General features: G+C 41.1%; 1 protein-coding gene across 1 annotated transcript in view; it reads left to right on the top strand.

Annotated features, from left to right (window-relative positions):
- LOC127200591 (ABC-type organic anion transporter ABCA8A-like) overlaps positions 1-14,903 on the top strand; it is a 53,501-nt gene extending 38,598 nt beyond the window's left edge. Inside the window, exons 27-38 of the mRNA XM_051158962.1 lie at positions 728-819; positions 2,263-2,383; positions 4,289-4,406; positions 6,056-6,147; positions 8,861-9,021; positions 9,641-9,716; positions 9,790-9,884; positions 10,875-10,994; positions 11,239-11,379; positions 13,051-13,130; positions 14,347-14,402; positions 14,631-14,903. Coding sequence (XP_051014919.1) covers positions 728-819; positions 2,263-2,383; positions 4,289-4,406; positions 6,056-6,147; positions 8,861-9,021; positions 9,641-9,716; positions 9,790-9,884; positions 10,875-10,994; positions 11,239-11,379; positions 13,051-13,130; positions 14,347-14,402; positions 14,631-14,729 — 1,251 coding nt within the window. The 3' untranslated portion in view covers positions 14,730-14,903. The remainder of the gene's footprint in view (positions 1-727; positions 820-2,262; positions 2,384-4,288; positions 4,407-6,055; positions 6,148-8,860; positions 9,022-9,640; positions 9,717-9,789; positions 9,885-10,874; positions 10,995-11,238; positions 11,380-13,050; positions 13,131-14,346; positions 14,403-14,630) is intronic.
- The last annotated feature ends 1,480 nt before the right edge of the window (positions 14,904-16,383 follow it).

Here is a 16,383-nt window from a genome sequence, read left to right as displayed (position 1 = left end):
CAACATCCCCAGCCCTAGTTTGAAAATTAAGATGTTTTGTGTAACTAAGTCCCAGGACACTAAAATATGTTTCTAAGCATAGAGCCATTTTTTTTTTACAAATATACAGTGACAAAATAAATTGAACCTTCCAATTCTAAACATAGTAGGGTGTTGGGGATACAGCACAATAGATAAATTGCTTACTATGCAAGAGTCAGGACTAGGGTGTGTACCTCCAGTATATAAGAGTCTTAAGTGTTGGGTGGGCATGGCATCTCTGAAGTAGAGATAGGGTACCCTAGGCTAGCTGTCTAGGTAGACTAGCAAAACCAACAAGGAATGGAATCAAGTGGAAGATGTAGACTCACTTAATAAACTGGAGTGTTTGAGAAAGAAGCCTGACTTTATCTTCTGACCTCCATACATACCCACATACATACCCACATACATACATACATACATACATACATACATACATACATACACTCACACCAAATAAAGCTGTAACCTAAGTATAAGTGAGGTTCAATGTACAATATAATGTAGCGTAGTGTAAACACTTGCAGTGTTTCTGTACATTGAAGTGTAGTTGGATTTACTTATTTTGTAAGCATATGAATGGCTAGTCCTTGCAATCTTAGCTATTCCATCTTGTGTATGTCTGTACAGGGTTGAAGCTTCACAGTTTGCTCCTGATATTACCATTTGATATTTCTAATTGAGAACCTCTCTCGCTTTGCCCTAGCCTTTCCTCCATTTTGCCCTCTTCCTAGTTATTCTCCGATGTCTGGAATGCAAGTTTGGAATGAAAACAATGAGAATGGATCCTGTCTTTAGGTTTGGAGAACTCAAATGGTTTCATGTGCTTTGTTGAATGATTTTGCATAAAGGCAACATATTAATTCTCATGGACACTCTGTCCATCAGGTTATGATGATGAGAGAGCTATGGAAAACATGCATAATGATCAGAACATGGGTTCTGGGTCTTCAAGATGATGGTGGTACCATGGCCAAAACAGATCTAACACAGGAAATCCAGGGCTTCATCTATCACTGTATGCAAAGGAGACCTGAGAATCATCACATGCAACAAGCTTAGTTTGAATGAAAATTTCATTATGCCCTGGAGAGCTAAAGGAACACAGTCAACCCAGAAAGGACCACAGAGTTAAAAGGGGAAGAGGGTTATTACAGTAACAAAATTCTCTCACTGATGGAGTGAGAAGCCTAGCCAGTGTGTCATGGACATTTTCTATTAACTGATAATAGAAAGAGAAATGGGATTAGGTATCCAGGGAGCTTGAAAGTAAGTATGCTCTATTCAAGACTGGAGAACACAACCAGAAGCATATTAGTCCTTTTGGGCTTTTATTCATTTTTGGATTCTACATTTAGAAACCACCACTTGTGTGCAAAAGTGGGATGGCTGAATGGATAAAGGCACCTGCTATCAAGACTAATGACTTGAGTTCAAACCCCAGGCCCTAAATTGTGGAAGGAGAGAGCAAACTCTTGGCAGATGCTCTCCCACACAACACTAAACAAGTAAATAAATGTAAAAGCAAACAAAATCCCACAAAAAGAATTTCTGTTTGCCTGGGACTTTCCAGTTTTCCCATTGTTAATCTCAGGTCTCAAAGTCCTTCTCTTCTGGCTAAATAAGAGTGGTTGACCAGCCTACTCCCATATAGTGCCATCTTTGTTTTAGAAGGTGAATATCAGAATCAAGCCTTGACACATCCCCTATGACCACAATGAGGAACGTAGGAAGGGAAGATAGTCCAATTTAATTATCCTGTCATAAAAGCGTGAGCTAGAACAGAGATGTAAGGGCTCCTTTGACACATCCCCCAAAACGGGGAGTGCACATTCACATAGCTAGAACTGACTCTGAGCATTCTGGCTCACACTCTGAAGCTAGTTTTGACCATGCTCATAATTTGCATTTATTTTATTTGCAGAGTACTTATTCCATAAATCATGATGATAAATTTGTTTGCTAAAGTATGTATATGAAGCTAGCCATTGAGGTTGAAAAGCGGCGTCTCCATAAGAAAGAGCATCAGTGATAGCCAAGAAGAAATGCCTTCTTTACTTGGGGACTCTCTGACCAGTAATTGTTGGGGTGAGAGGGAGATGGATTTGCTGACAAAAGATGCGTGTTTTAAAGATTTATTGTTCATCCAGTCTACTCCACTATAAAATACAGAGAATGAAATTGTCTTGATATAGCCATGGAGCCCAAGGGTCAGTTATTAATGGATTACTTTGTCTATAGAATTTCTTCAAGAAATGATCGTGTATTTAAAAATCCAGAAGAACCAGAAGGGGAAGATGAAGATGTACGCCTGGAAAGAGCATGGACAGCAAATGCTTTGACTTCAGCGGGCGTCCAGGAGGTAAATGTTGTAAAGCAGCTCACAGCTGAAGTGTCTCACCTGCTTGCAGTTAAGATATGTGTGCAAGAGTTCCACTTTGAAATAGGGAACACGATCAACTGTTTCACATGTACTCTTGAAAGAAATGAGCATTTCCCCCTGAATACACAGCGATAAGACAGTCATTGATTGGCCACTGACTTGATCTCATGCTCAGGGACCAGCAGTCTTACTCGTCAGGACATTTGCATCCTTGATAAAGTTATTACTGTGCTTGGCCCTGTTTGAAAATGTGAGGTGTAGAGATATTCAATGTGACTATTTCAAGCCAGTTCCATGAGCTCTGATAACACATGAGTGTAAGCTAGGACGCAGGGACTGCCTTGATTGTCTGTCTAAAAGGTGATGGTCTAATGATATATATGTGAAATACAAGTTCAGACTTCAATTTTTCAGCTAAAACCTTTATTATTGGGAGCAGCCACCACTGTGATGTCTTTTTACTGTCCTTTCCCTGCAGCCATCTTTGGAGAATATAAGTTTGCCCAAGTTTCTGAGACCCTCATACTATGAAAGTTTCTTTATTTAGCATTCAGTAATTAAACACCTGAAAGGCTGTCCCAGTGGGGTTTTTATTTCTTGCATTAGAAGCTGTAACCCTTTTGGGCTCTTTCAAACACTAGCAACAACTACTAGATTCCACTGTTACCATTGCGTTCTGAATGACTGTGATACAGTGGAAGTTGGGATGCCCTTTAGGGGTTCTTAGGCTTATTACTAAAACTATTTAAGATGGAGCTCAAAAGAAACTTAAGGGCAATTTATTTAAAAGAAAATGCCCATGTCAGGCAAACCGTAAAACTACATCAGGTGCACAGAAAAGTAGAATGGAGGGTAGAAGGAAACACGATGCCATTTTAAGCTTGCACGGAGATGGGACACATGGTGGATGAGCCGCCATATTGCAGGGTAGAGGCTTTAGGGAAAGCACAGGAAATGGGACGAAGGCCAAAATGTTGAGGAACGCATGCTTAGACAAGAGAGAGATAGAAGGAAGAAAGGAGAAGTTACACTTTTCTGAACAATTCCCACAGCTGCAACCTGTAAGGTCCTGTGGTGTGGGTAAGGATTCGGGGGTGGGTGGCTATCAGGGGGAGTACAGCATCTCATTGAAGAACTAGTCTGTTACACCTATCTCTTTAGCTTGGCTCAGGATGAGCCCAGTGTCTCAGGGGTGGGCCTTTGGCCGTGAATGACCTAGCCCATTTGGAATGTTGAGAGGTTCTATTCTCTTGATCATGAGTTGGGTTTTTTTTTTTTTTTAAATCCTAATAATATTCCTAAACTGATACAAACATTCAGTACCCACTCACAGAATAATATCCAAGATGTTCTGCAGCACAAAGAACAAAAAAGCAGAGGATTAGCACTTTAGATCAAAAGATAAATGTCAGGCTTTGCTATACTCATTTCTGTTTTATTTTATTTTATTATTTTATTATATTTTAGTTTTTAGAGTAGATTTTTTTTTTTTTTTTTTGCCTTCAGTGAACTGAAGAAAGCCAGTGTGGTGTGTAATCAAGTCTTCAAGTCTAGAAATTCATCCTTGCATGTAAAACAATAATACAATTTATTATTTTTAAATATTATTAAATTTTTAATTAATGGGTTTTAGGTAAACTTTACAGCTGCAGATATCTTTTAGAAATATTTTTGAAATATTCCTAAAACATAGAAAATTATTTCTTGCTGTGCTCCCATGTTAGTGTAAAGAAAGTTCTGGGGATGCAAAATACTTGCTTATTGGGCATCGATGGGATGACACAGATGATAACTAGAAAGACGGGGCCAAGCCACGCTGGTTTTGAGATGCTGCCTGCAAATGTGCGCACATGACCAGCACTCACGAGTATGACTCGTTTGCAGAAGCCAACTATCATTGCCAGCTGTCTTCGCAAGGAGTACAGGGGGAAGAAGAAATGCTTCATGCTCAAGGGCAAGAGGAAGATAGCCACGAGAAATGTCTCCTTCTGTGTTCGCAAAGGTTGGACATGGGTTCTAGCTCAGGGACAGTGCCCGAACTTTAGAGTCCCTGTCCTCCAGAGTCTGCGCGCTCCTTCTTTCCACAGTAGCGTGACCTTCCCTGCTTCGTCGTTGATGAACCGGGGCACAGTCACACTGACATGAAAGTCACAAGCTTCTGTTGTTAACCCATTTAATGGCACATTCTTCCTATTCGCTCAGTGTTGTTGCTCTCCTACTAACCAATCCTGCCTACCAGGGAGCTGACCTACCTTCTGCTATTCCACAGGGTAGGAGGAGCCTGTCTGCTAACTTCTGCCCATCTCTCTCTCTCCATCTGACACAGTGCGACCAGGTCACGCCTCATCCTGTTGCTCTGGTCAAGTGCTTGAAATGCAAGAGTTTTGATCCCCCTTTCAATGTCATCATGGCCATTACTCCACCCCATAGCATCGTATAGTTTTTCTTTAATTAACACATATTGTACAAGTCAATGATATTCATTCTGACATTTCCATGCATGCAAGTGTGGTATATTGATCATACCTAGCCATCCAATTTCTCCCTGGCCCTCCACTCCACTCTCTGTCCTCCATCTGTCCAGTATCTAGTAGCCTCTCTTCAGATTTCACTTCAGCCTTTGTTTGCTTCATTTTTCAGTGTCTTTAGCTTTCTTTCTCCACTATTTTGTAACTTTCATTATAGATATTTTTTACCACCCACTTAGATTTATTGTCATATACCTTACGTTGTGTACTTGTTGGGAATTTTTTTTCATTCTCAGTGTGTTTATATTGATGTATATTGATATTACCTGAGGCTGGAGAGATGGTTCAGTGTGTAAGAGCAGTTACTCTTGCAGAGGATTTGCATTTGTTACCAGTACCCACATGGTAGGTCATAACCATCAGCAATTGCAGTTCTGTGGGATCTGACAACATTTTCTGACCTCTGCTGGCACTCATGACTGCACAGGCATAGTGCAGACAAAATACTCATGCAAATAAAATAAATTTAAATTTAAAGGAAAGTTACCTATTTTGTATGCTGACTTCCTGTCTTGCTTCTCCCATCCTTCTGTGGATTTCTCTGTATAGAATCATACTGTCAGCTGACAGGGATGATTTGATTGCCTGCTTTCTTGTCCATAGGCTTTTTAGTTCTTGTATAATTGCTGTGCTTGAAATTTTTAGCAATTTATGGAATAAGAGTGATAAAAGTGGACACCAAATCCTTTTCTTGATATTAGAGCCAGGTTTTTATTTGTAATATGTAGTCTTTTATTATGCCTGAGCATGAAGATTTTAAGGATTTTATTTTAATTATATGCACAGTGTACGACTGTGCATGGTGATGTGCACTTGTGAGCACAGATGCTTCCAGATCCAGACTGAGCATCAGGGCCCATGGAGGTGGAGTTAAGTGGTTATGAGATGCCTGCTGTGGGTCCTAAGAGCCAAGCTTAGGTCTCTACAAGAGCAGTACACTCCCTCCAAAGCTGAGCCATGTCTCCAGCCCTGCGTGATCCTTTTATTTCTATTTTATTCAGTTCCTGTCACAAAACGTGACAATTAAAATATAAAATTGCATTTAAGGCACATCATGTAGCACTCATGTTACAGTGAGACATGTAATGTCCCTATCGTTACTAATGTGTCTTCTTTTTCTCAGGTGAGATTGTAGGATTATTGGGACATAATGGAGCTGGTAAAAGCACGTCCATTAAGATGATAACCGGAGAAACAAAACCAAGTGCTGGGCAGGTAGGACGATGAGAGGTAGTATTTTATCCAACAATACCCAGGTGACAACTTGAAAAATGATATTATTTGAAGTTTTAAAGGTATTATATTGAATAATAATAAACAAGTTCTCACCTAAAGTGATGCAGATACTAATAATTCAATAGAGATGCTTTTAATTTTTTTGATAATTATGTATGTTTATGTAATGAAATTTTATTATATTCACATTGACACTCTTTATCGCCCAACGGCTTTCCTCCTACTTCATGTCTTTTTGTGACCTCTTAAATTCTATTAGGGTTGCTTGCCTTAGCATGGGCTGGGGGGGTTATTTACTGGAGCTTCAGCCTTCCCTCCCCCAACAGGGCAGCCTGCAGAGGAGACAAGGAGAGTACAGGAGAGGGAGGGAGTCAGGTGATGGTCAGGGGGAGTTTAGCAGCTCTGACTCTCTAGCGGTCAGGTGCTTCTTTATTCACAGAAGTCTCACAGAACAAAGGCAGACTAGTGATGATCCAAGTGGTACACAGTATGTGGTCGATTTTTCCACTACAAGCTCGGCCACAATTAGAAAATGCAACCAACAGATTTCATTATTAGCCCTAAGAACAGCCTCCAAAGCAAGCACATTAATATATGACAGCCAGCTTTTAGACCAGCAATGTTTGCTGCTTGAAAGCATTCCAAGTAAACAGAAAATGTCTGAGCTGGTCTTTTTTGGGAGTAGCAAATACTAACACCTAACTTCTTTTACTGCATGTATCATCATCTGTGCTATTAAGTAGGAACGTTTACTTTATCTGTCTCATTTACTGAGTTTTATTCCTTCAGGAATATGCCCTGTACTATGCCTATCTTTTAGCTATATTTTAGATACTTCTAAGCTTATAATAAAAGGAGGCCTTGAATCTATAACCTATTCTCCTAGCCAGCCAGGGTTTGTCAATTATCTCTGTTTACCCTGCACCAATTATGCTGTTTGAGTTCACTCAGGGGCAGATACCCCAGGAAGAGTCCTTGGGTAATGGCCTCACCCACCTATGTGCTTATCTGTACTTAATGATTTCCAGAGCATAAGAAAGACTTCCAAATAGGGGCCAGATAAAGTTAGTTTTAAGATTTTCCTTAAAAAAGAATAATAAGACATAGTTTTATTCAAGAAAAGATAGATATTGCATCATAATGCAGAAATTCCCCAGTGATGGAACATGCAGAGACAAAAAACCAAAAGTTACAGATACAAAGAACAGAGAGTGCAGTGATCCGCTCAGCTTTGCTGGAACTGTGTCAAGCAGCTGTGCTGGCTTCTTGACTCTCTCCGCTTCTTGTGAATATGGCTGTGCCACACACAGCTGAGGAAAACAATACTCCCTCCCTAGCCGCTTTTAATGGCCAATTGTCTCTAGGGCCTCCTGAACATCTCGCCAATCCATGATAACATTTTCACAGGCTCAATCATACATAGGTCTTGTGTGGGTAACTGCAGCTCCCATGAGTTCATGAGTGCAAAGCCCATGTCATTCTCAGGAGTTCACAGCAACTCCACCCCATCCTACAACTTTTATATTCTATTTGCTTCTTCTTTTTCAATGTTTCCTAAGCCTTTGAAGGAGTGGAATAGATGTTCCATTTAGGTCTGAGCACTTAAGAATCACTTAAGAGTCAACACCAGTTACGAATATCATCCCACTGTAAAAAGAACCTTCTTTGACCAAGGCTGAGAGCAACTCTGATCTCTGACTACAGACATAAACTCTTGGAAGGCATCCAGGAATGCTTTTAAACTGCCCTTTCCCCACGAGTGTCTAAGAGGGACTGTTATTTATCCTCAGAATAATAATCATTATGCAAATCTTGACAGGTTCTGTTTACTGGACCAACCAGTTCATTAACTATAATTTTAAACGACCCTTATGACTTCAGCATGCTGCTGCTCAGTCTTGAGGAGAAATGTTTAAACCAAGATCTTTTATTTACTCACCTTCATGAGGGGGTTATTACCAGTTTCTAGATCTTGGAACTTACACAGTCATCCTAAAAATCTTTCTCTGTACAAACTCAACAAGGTGCTTCTTAGAGTAGCAACAGGTAGGGAAGCGAAGTTGAGTTGTTTGCCAACGTGTCACTTGTCTCAGAAGCCAAACAGCCAAAGTTCAGATCAGCCAAGAGAGGTGATCACAGAGAAGAGAGCAGAGATCAGTCCCCATTCCCCCATTTACATGGCGGACCTGCTTTACAATGTGTCCAAGGGAAGGTAGAGGTCCAAGTAACTACATCAGAAGAGAGTGTTTGCGGTCAAGCTTTCTTAACCAACCCCTTTTTGGATGAGACAGTCTTCCACTGAATCTGGGCTTACTGGCGTGCAGGAATCAGCTTGTCGTCAAGACCCAGGGGTCTTTCTGTCACTGTCTACCCACTTCTGGGATTACAGATGTGCCCTGCCGCACCTACGAGTGAATGTCGGTTATTGGATTTGAGTCCCCATGCTCATGCACTACGCATGTTGCCCAGTCACTTCTCCAGCCCCCTCACCATGGTTTTTATTTGCATTTCCCTGTAGGTCGTTCTTTAGTGTAAGATAAAGTGACACCTCTTTGCATGCGCTCGAGCTCATGCATTCAATCTCTGAATGAGTTCTTTCTTCCTTTGTGAGATTACCACTGAATGCTGTCAGAGAAGTGCTTTGGGGGACAGCCTAAAGTTTGAGCCCTGACAGGGACTTTTTAATTTGTAGGTGCTGCTGAGAGGGAACAGCAGAGGGGACCAACTGGGATTCTTGGGGTACTGTCCCCAGGAAAACGCTCTGTGGTTCAACCTGACAGTGAGGGATCACCTACAGATATTCGCTGCTGTGAAAGGGATGAACAAAAGTGACGCTGCGGTGGCCATTGCAAGGTACACAGGGGTCTGCACCTGTTTGCTTCTGGACCCAGGTGATGGGGAGAAGGCTGGAGGTGGCCACTTTCACAGTAAATGTGGGGTAGGAGGTTCTATTGCTTAACTAGGTGGGGTAGAGAAAACTTCCCAAGTTTTCTTCACTTTCATTTTAGGGACAGAGGTGAAATGATTAGTATTTAATGGTAAACGATTGAACATACTTAACATTTAAGTATAAATGAAATTTCAGAAGTTTTGAACACTGTACCAACAGTTTTGAAAGAGGTAAATGCATCTCTTGGTTAGGGAGATCACAGCCTTTGTCAGACTGACCCTGTTCAATAGTTCAGTGCAGTTCTTATATTTTGGGTTGTGAGCCTAGCCTTTAGTGGCCATCTCTCCAGCCCACCAGTAAAGCTTAGCTCCAAAAGAGTCATTCTCCAGGTGATGCTTGAACTCAGAATCTTGGCATCACTCTGCAAGTACTGCTGTATAAGTACTGCATGTTAACCAATTGCATTTCTAGAACTTTCTGCTTCGGCCCCACTTTTCCATCTTCCCCTCATGTACTTGCCCCATCTTCCCATTATCTCTTTTCATGTGAGCTATATGATGGTGCTCTTCTGTCTCTCTTCAGGTTGGCAGATGCACTCCAGCTGCAGGACCAGCTGAAGTCTCCCGTGAAGACTCTGTCAGAGGGGGTGAAGAGAAAGGTACAGGCAGGGCTCACCGTGGCTCTCAGCACACAGCAGGCTGGTGCCACATGGACTGTCCCTCTTGTTGCAGCTGTGCTTTGTGCTGAGCATCCTGGGGAACCCTTCTGTGGTGCTTCTGGACGAACCGTCCACAGGGATGGACCCCGAAGGGCAGCAACAAATGTGGTGAGGAGCTGTCGGCATCGAGGCTGCACCACAGCTGGTGGGATGTTCATGAATCTTATCAATATTGTTAGACAAACAACCAGCCTGGTCCCTGAAAACTAGTGTTTTGGGAGAAAACATACAAACATTACCTGATGGTTTACAACCAAGGTCATTGAAGGAAAAATAAGATTCAGAGAATCCATTCCTTGTTTACTCTCGTAAGCAGCTCCTTTCTACCCAGAATGTTCTTTTTCAAGCATCCTTCTTCTACACACTTTCTCATGACAGCCTCTGATGTATCACCAGTGTTTCTCCAGAAACAGACTTGAACGTCTTCTTTCCCTGTGCCTCCGTTTGCTTAGTCTGCACTGTTTCTCATCTCTGCCATGTGGAATTCCCTCTCTATTATGCTCAAAAGAGTCAGAGGTGGTGTTTTTGTTTCTGTTTTTTTTTTAACACAAATCTCAATCATTTGATTTGACCAATAAAGACTCAGGAGCCAGATGCTGTGGTGAAAGCCTTCTAGCTCAGAGAGGCAGAGAAAGCACTCAGCTGACCTTCCTCCTCAGCAGAAGTCCCCAAAGCAATCACCCCGCCCCAAAGTTATCCCAATCTCCTTCAAGCTGAATGCCCTGCCCTTCTTCCCCTGTGTCTATCTATCCTCCTGACTTCCTCTTCCTTTCTATTTTTTTTCCCTTAATAATCCTGCATTCACTTCCTGTCAGCTGGCTGCTTGCTAGGCCTCTTGACCTATGTTTGATCTTATTTAACCGCATTTACAATACTCAAGCACAGAGCTATTGGATTAAAGGTGTGTGCTAAGGGCTGAGCCACACCACAGCTGGAAATAGGTTTTTTGTTTGATTGGTTGGTTGGGTGGGTGGGTTTTTTTTTGTTTTGTTTTGTTTTGTTTGTTTTTTGTTTTGTTTTCCAGTAAATAACACAATCTCAGGATTCCTACAACACAGAGGGCTTGCATTCACTACAGTCCTTCTCTTGACAATATAGGCAGGCGATCAAGGCCACCTTTACAAACACAGAGAGGGGAGCCCTCCTGACCACACATTACATGGCAGAGGCTGAGGCTGTGTGTGACCGCGTGGCCATCATGGTATCTGGAAGGCTGAGGTGGGTGCATGTTTTCTTCCTACACTTGTCACTCTGTGACGATCAAAGGAAACAAGTTTGCTTTTAAGCAAATCAACATTCATGGATGAGAGTTGGAGGTGCTACTTCCCTGCTTAACGGTGGAAAAACTGATTTGGGTTGGGGGGAATCTGCGCATGCTCGGATGGAGTGGCACTCTGCGCATGCTCACCGGCACCCTTCCCACATTTGTCTTGTGCTTTTACAATTCCTATTCCTGCACCAGATGTATTGGGTCCATCCAACACCTAAAGAGCAAATTTGGCAAAGAATATCTGCTGGAGATAAAGGTCAAGACCCCCACACAGGTGGAGCCCCTCAACACGGAGATCATGAGGCTCTTCCCACAGGCTGCTCGGCAGGAAAGGTAAACACAATCGCGCTCTCTCTCTCTTTCTTTCTCTCTCTCTCTCTCTCTCTCTCTCTCTCTCTCTCTCTCTCTCTCTCTCTCTCTCTCTCTCTCTCTCCATATATCTATATATATAGATATATAGATATAGATAGATATATAGATAGATAGATAGATATAGATAGATAGATAGATATACAGATATAGATAGATTATATATGTATGTATGTATGTATGTATGTATGTATCAGACATCAATGTACCTTACTTTCTGTTATCATCCTCCATCATATAATTTGAGACATTGTCTTTCCCTGAGCCTGAACTCAGTCAGCATTTGGCTACACTGGCTTGCCAGCAAGCTCTAGGGATAAGCCTGGGTTTTCTCCAGCTCTCTCCTACCCCTCAACCAGTGCTATGATTACAGACCCACTTAGCCACATCCGGTTACTTGTGAGTTCTGAGCTATGAACTCAAGTCCTCATGCTTGCATGGCAGGCACTTCTCTGACTCAGACATCTCCCCAACCCACAGCTCCTGTTTTTGATCTGGCAAAGTATGCCCAATTCCCCCTGATATTTGCTTAGCTTGGTAGACATTGTGGGTCATGTTTACACTGTAAGGAAACCTCAAGGAGATCACTGAACTGTGGGCACTACTAGAAGTGAACTAGGAAACAGAAGGCCGCTTGTCAATCTGAGGTCACATGTGTGTGGCCCCTGTCGCAGGTTTTGCCCTGACCTTGGGTTATCCAGTTGTCATACTGATCTTTAAAAGTAGGGTACCATTTTTAAACAAATCAAAGTTCATGGGTGAGAGTTGAAGTTGCCACTTCCCCTACTTAACAGTGAGGGGACTCTGGTTTGGGATGTAAAGATGCGTTGTCAATCTGCACATGCTCACAAGTAGCCTTTCCATGTTAGTCTTGTGCCTCTGTAATTCCTATCCCTGCTCCAGATGTGTTGGGTCCATCCAGCTTCTAAAGAGACTAGAAGCAGCTTCATACAGACACCGGTGAGGTCATGATGGCAGAGTTGACAGGTGACAAAACCAGATGTAAACTTGTATTTTTACCCCATGTTTGTGAGAGCCATAATTCTATATAATCTATCTCACACAGACATAAACAGTAAATGCGGTTGGTGAAATAGAATGCTCTGTAAGTGAAAGAAAACAAGTCCTTTGAAATGAAAACAATCTCTTCTGATTATGTGTTGACAATAGGTAGCTAAATATGTTCCTGGGCAACTGATGAAGAAAATTTTCTTCCTGGGCCCTTCTGAAGAAAATTTGGGAATCCCCTTTGCATGAGAATAGCATTGAGGGGTAAAGGAGAGGTTCTCAGATGTGGAGGCTGGACTGCATAGGGCGGTTCCTACCCAGTATGGCAATTCTAGGAAGCTGGGAGGCATTATAAGGAGCCTGAGTTCCAGCAGGAAAGACCAGTATCTAAATGTTGCTTAGACTGGCCCTACAGGAGTCTCGGCAGGGAGCCTTAGAGACTGAACCCACCTTGCCCCATCTTTCCTACCCTCCCTTCTTGTCAACTGGCCTGCTTCGTGAGTTCACTCTCAGAAATTCAATAATGTCACACAGTCTTATTTGTGAAAAGAAACGTGGTGGATGCCACAGATGTTGATCTGATCTATGTGCTTCGAGAACAACCTAGCCTTCCTTTTTTTCCCCCAGATACTCCTCTCTGATGGTCTACAAACTGCCTAGGGAAGATGTGCAACCTTTATCCCAAGCCTTCCTCAAATTAGAGACCGGTAAGAGACTAGTCAGAGATGACCCTCTGAGAACAAATAATTCCAGAACTTAAATGAGCCCACAATGATGAGAAATTGAGTTAGAGGAATCTTCGTTAATTGTGAGCATTCAAAGTTCATTTTGAAACGTTGAAAAAGAAGACTAAAGAGTGCTTCTGTGAGGGCATGCATGTGTCAAGGGTTGTTTTTTACTTTTACTTTGCAGGTTGGAAAGTATAAAAATAGACCAAAGCTCACTATACTTTAAAGGTTACATTATTTTAGATCTAAACTCTATTTCACATTAGGGATCATATTAAAAGTATATAATTTTAAAGTAAATTGTATTTTATTGGCTCAGGCCAATTATGACCTGTAAATTCCAATATAAGTCTGAATAACCCTTTATGCATTGGTGGGCATCAGTGGAAATTCAAACACACTGTATTGGTCCTTTCAGCAGAGCTGTGTGTTGTCCAACTTTGGCTTTCATCGTCTGCTTGTCTGACTTATCCCAGAAGCTCTTTGGTTTTACTCCTCTATGACATTTTCATTTGCCTGTCACCTGCTCTACTAAGGAGGAGACAGCCACCTCCTGTCCTATAGCTATCTTCTGGCTTCTGCTGGCTTCATCTAATGCTATCTTGATTTATCTTTCCATTGTCTGAATTCGGCACCTAAACTTTCGAGGACATGTGATCCTTCACACTATTCCTAAGATTAGCATTATTGTCATGATTCTTCTGGGAGTTTTTAGTGGCATCTTTCCACTAACAACCTGTACACTTTCTGTATAGCCCTACTGTCTAAGTTGGTTAGACAGAGAGTTTTTTGCTTAGACTGGCCCTACAGAGTCTTTGTTAGATAACCTTTGAGGTTATATCTATGTCTTTCTTTTCTCTTTTCCAAATTCTCTTCCCCTTAAAACCTGCTTCTGTGCCAAGTCTGTGGAATCAATTGTTCCTATTCAGGACAGAAAGTCTTCTAGGCATCATTGTGTCCCATGATGCAGATCTTAAAGACCCACATAGCGTGCAAATATAGCACTGGCTCTTTCCCGCTCCAAATCTAAGAAAACATTGTGCATATTTTGGTTGTATAGTGAGTGTGCTCAGAAAAGGAATATGTGTCTCTTCATTAATGGTTTCCTGCAATTTTCTATTTGATCTCATGATGGTTTAGTAAACATACTAGACTAAACATACAAGAGTCCTGATGTACGGTTGTTCTTATACAGTTAAACAGAGCTTTGACCTGGAGGAGTACAGCCTTTCACAGTCCACCCTGGAACAGGTGGGTTGGTTTGTTTGTTTGTTTGCCATGTGGAGCTAATCAACCACATACAGCTCGCCCTAGTGAGCATATAACTCTTCTTAGGCATCAGAGTATAAATTGTCTGATGCTCTGAATAAAGTTGGCTATTATGTGAAAAACAGAAGCAATGTGATCTCTCTCTCTCTCTCTCTCTCTCTCTCTCTCTCTCTCTCTCTCTCTCTCTCTCTCTCTCTCTCTCTCTCTCAGGTCTTCCTGGAACTCTCCAAGGAGCAAGAGCTGGATGGTTTTGAAGAGGAGCTTGATTTCTCAGTGAAGTGGAAGCTCCTTCCACAGGAAGAGGCTTAACACTAAAGTTTTTATCTATGCTTGTTTTTCTTCTCTGATAGCATAAAGTAATGCTATCTTTAATGATACATATTCATTATTAATGGGTAAATCATTTGACCATGGAGATAGAAGGCACTGATTATGTCAGGTGTGTACAGTTTTTATGAATGGGTTTAGGACCATAAAAAGAACCATTGAATGAACTCAGTCTCTATGAATTTTCTTTATACTATCATCACTTTAGAACCCATTACTTGTATGCATTAATGAGTAACTGTGACATTTCAGTGCATGTATGTATTGTGCATAAAGAGAACCCATCCTCTTTTCTGCCCTGTCTTACCATCCTTCCCTCAACCCCCTTCATAGCCCTTTATGTCCTTCTACTTTGATATTTTCCTTTGTATATTTCTGCATATAAGAGAAAGCATGTACTTTTTGGGTTTGTGCCCAGCTTATTTTGCTCAACATGGTGCCCTCCAATTCCATGTATTTTTTTTTCATATAACAGGATTTCCTTCTTCATTGCAGGTTAATGATAATTCACTGTGTGTAGATATTAAGTTTCTTTATACCTTCATTTGTTAATGGGTTTTTAAGGATGGTTGTATATCTTGTGTATTATGACTACTACCGCAATAAACATGAATATGCATGCAATTCTTTTTAATGTTGACTCACCTATTTTAGACATATCTATCCTGCTTTGCAGAGTGCATTTACTATAAATACACATTTCTGCCAGTACTGCATAATCATTGCTTTTTCTCTACATTTTCATCAGCAACTTCAAAAAGTTTGATAATAGTTATTCTAACTGGGATGAAATATATTCTCATTATAGCTTTGAATTTTCTCTCCCATAAGACAAGAATTTACATATACATACGTATGTATATACATATACCTCTTATTTTTCTTCTTTTGAAGAGTAGCTATGAAAGCCTTTTTTATTTGATTGGATTACTTATAAGTTAGATGTATCTTTTAGTCTTTTATATATGAAGAATATTAATTTTACAACAGATGAAGATCTGGAAAATATTTTCTCCCACTTTGTGGATTGTCACTTTGCTTTGATGACTGATTACTTTGTATAAAACCCTGTGCTGGCATTTGACCATGTCCCCTGGAGGGGGAGACCTGGTGGCACTCAGAGGAAGGACAGCAGGTTGCCAAGAAGAGACTTGATACCCTATGAGCATATACAGGGGGAGGTAATCCCCCTCAGGAACAGTCATAGGGAAAGGGAATAAGGGGAAAATGGGAGGGAGGGAAGAATGGGAGGATACAAGGGATGGAATAACCATTGAGATGTAACAAGAATAAATTAATAAAAAAAACTCCCCCCCAAAAAAACCCTGTACTGGTTGTGTTGTTGTTGTTGATGATGACGAGGATATCATTTTTTTTATTATGTTTCTTTTTTAACATGTACACTTCTGTTATTACACATGAATAAAATAAACTACGTACAGAAGGAAGAACCACAGACAATCAGGAATTATATAAATGTTACATTCATACTGATTTGGCTATTTGTATTTGGCAAACTTGAATTAAACATCTTTCCTATCTTGTTGGGTCTAACTTTCTGAATGAAAATCAATATCTATCATATCTCATCTCTATTAACTTAAAACATCTATTTTGATCTAAAAACATCTTAACT

This window comes from Acomys russatus, chromosome 16 (assembly GCF_903995435.1).
Source record: "Acomys russatus chromosome 16, mAcoRus1.1, whole genome shotgun sequence".
NCBI classification, from domain to species: Eukaryota; Metazoa; Chordata; class Mammalia; order Rodentia; family Muridae; genus Acomys; species Acomys russatus.
The sequence above is the reverse complement of the archived record's forward strand: the minus strand, read 5'-3'. Positions and strand labels throughout refer to the sequence as shown.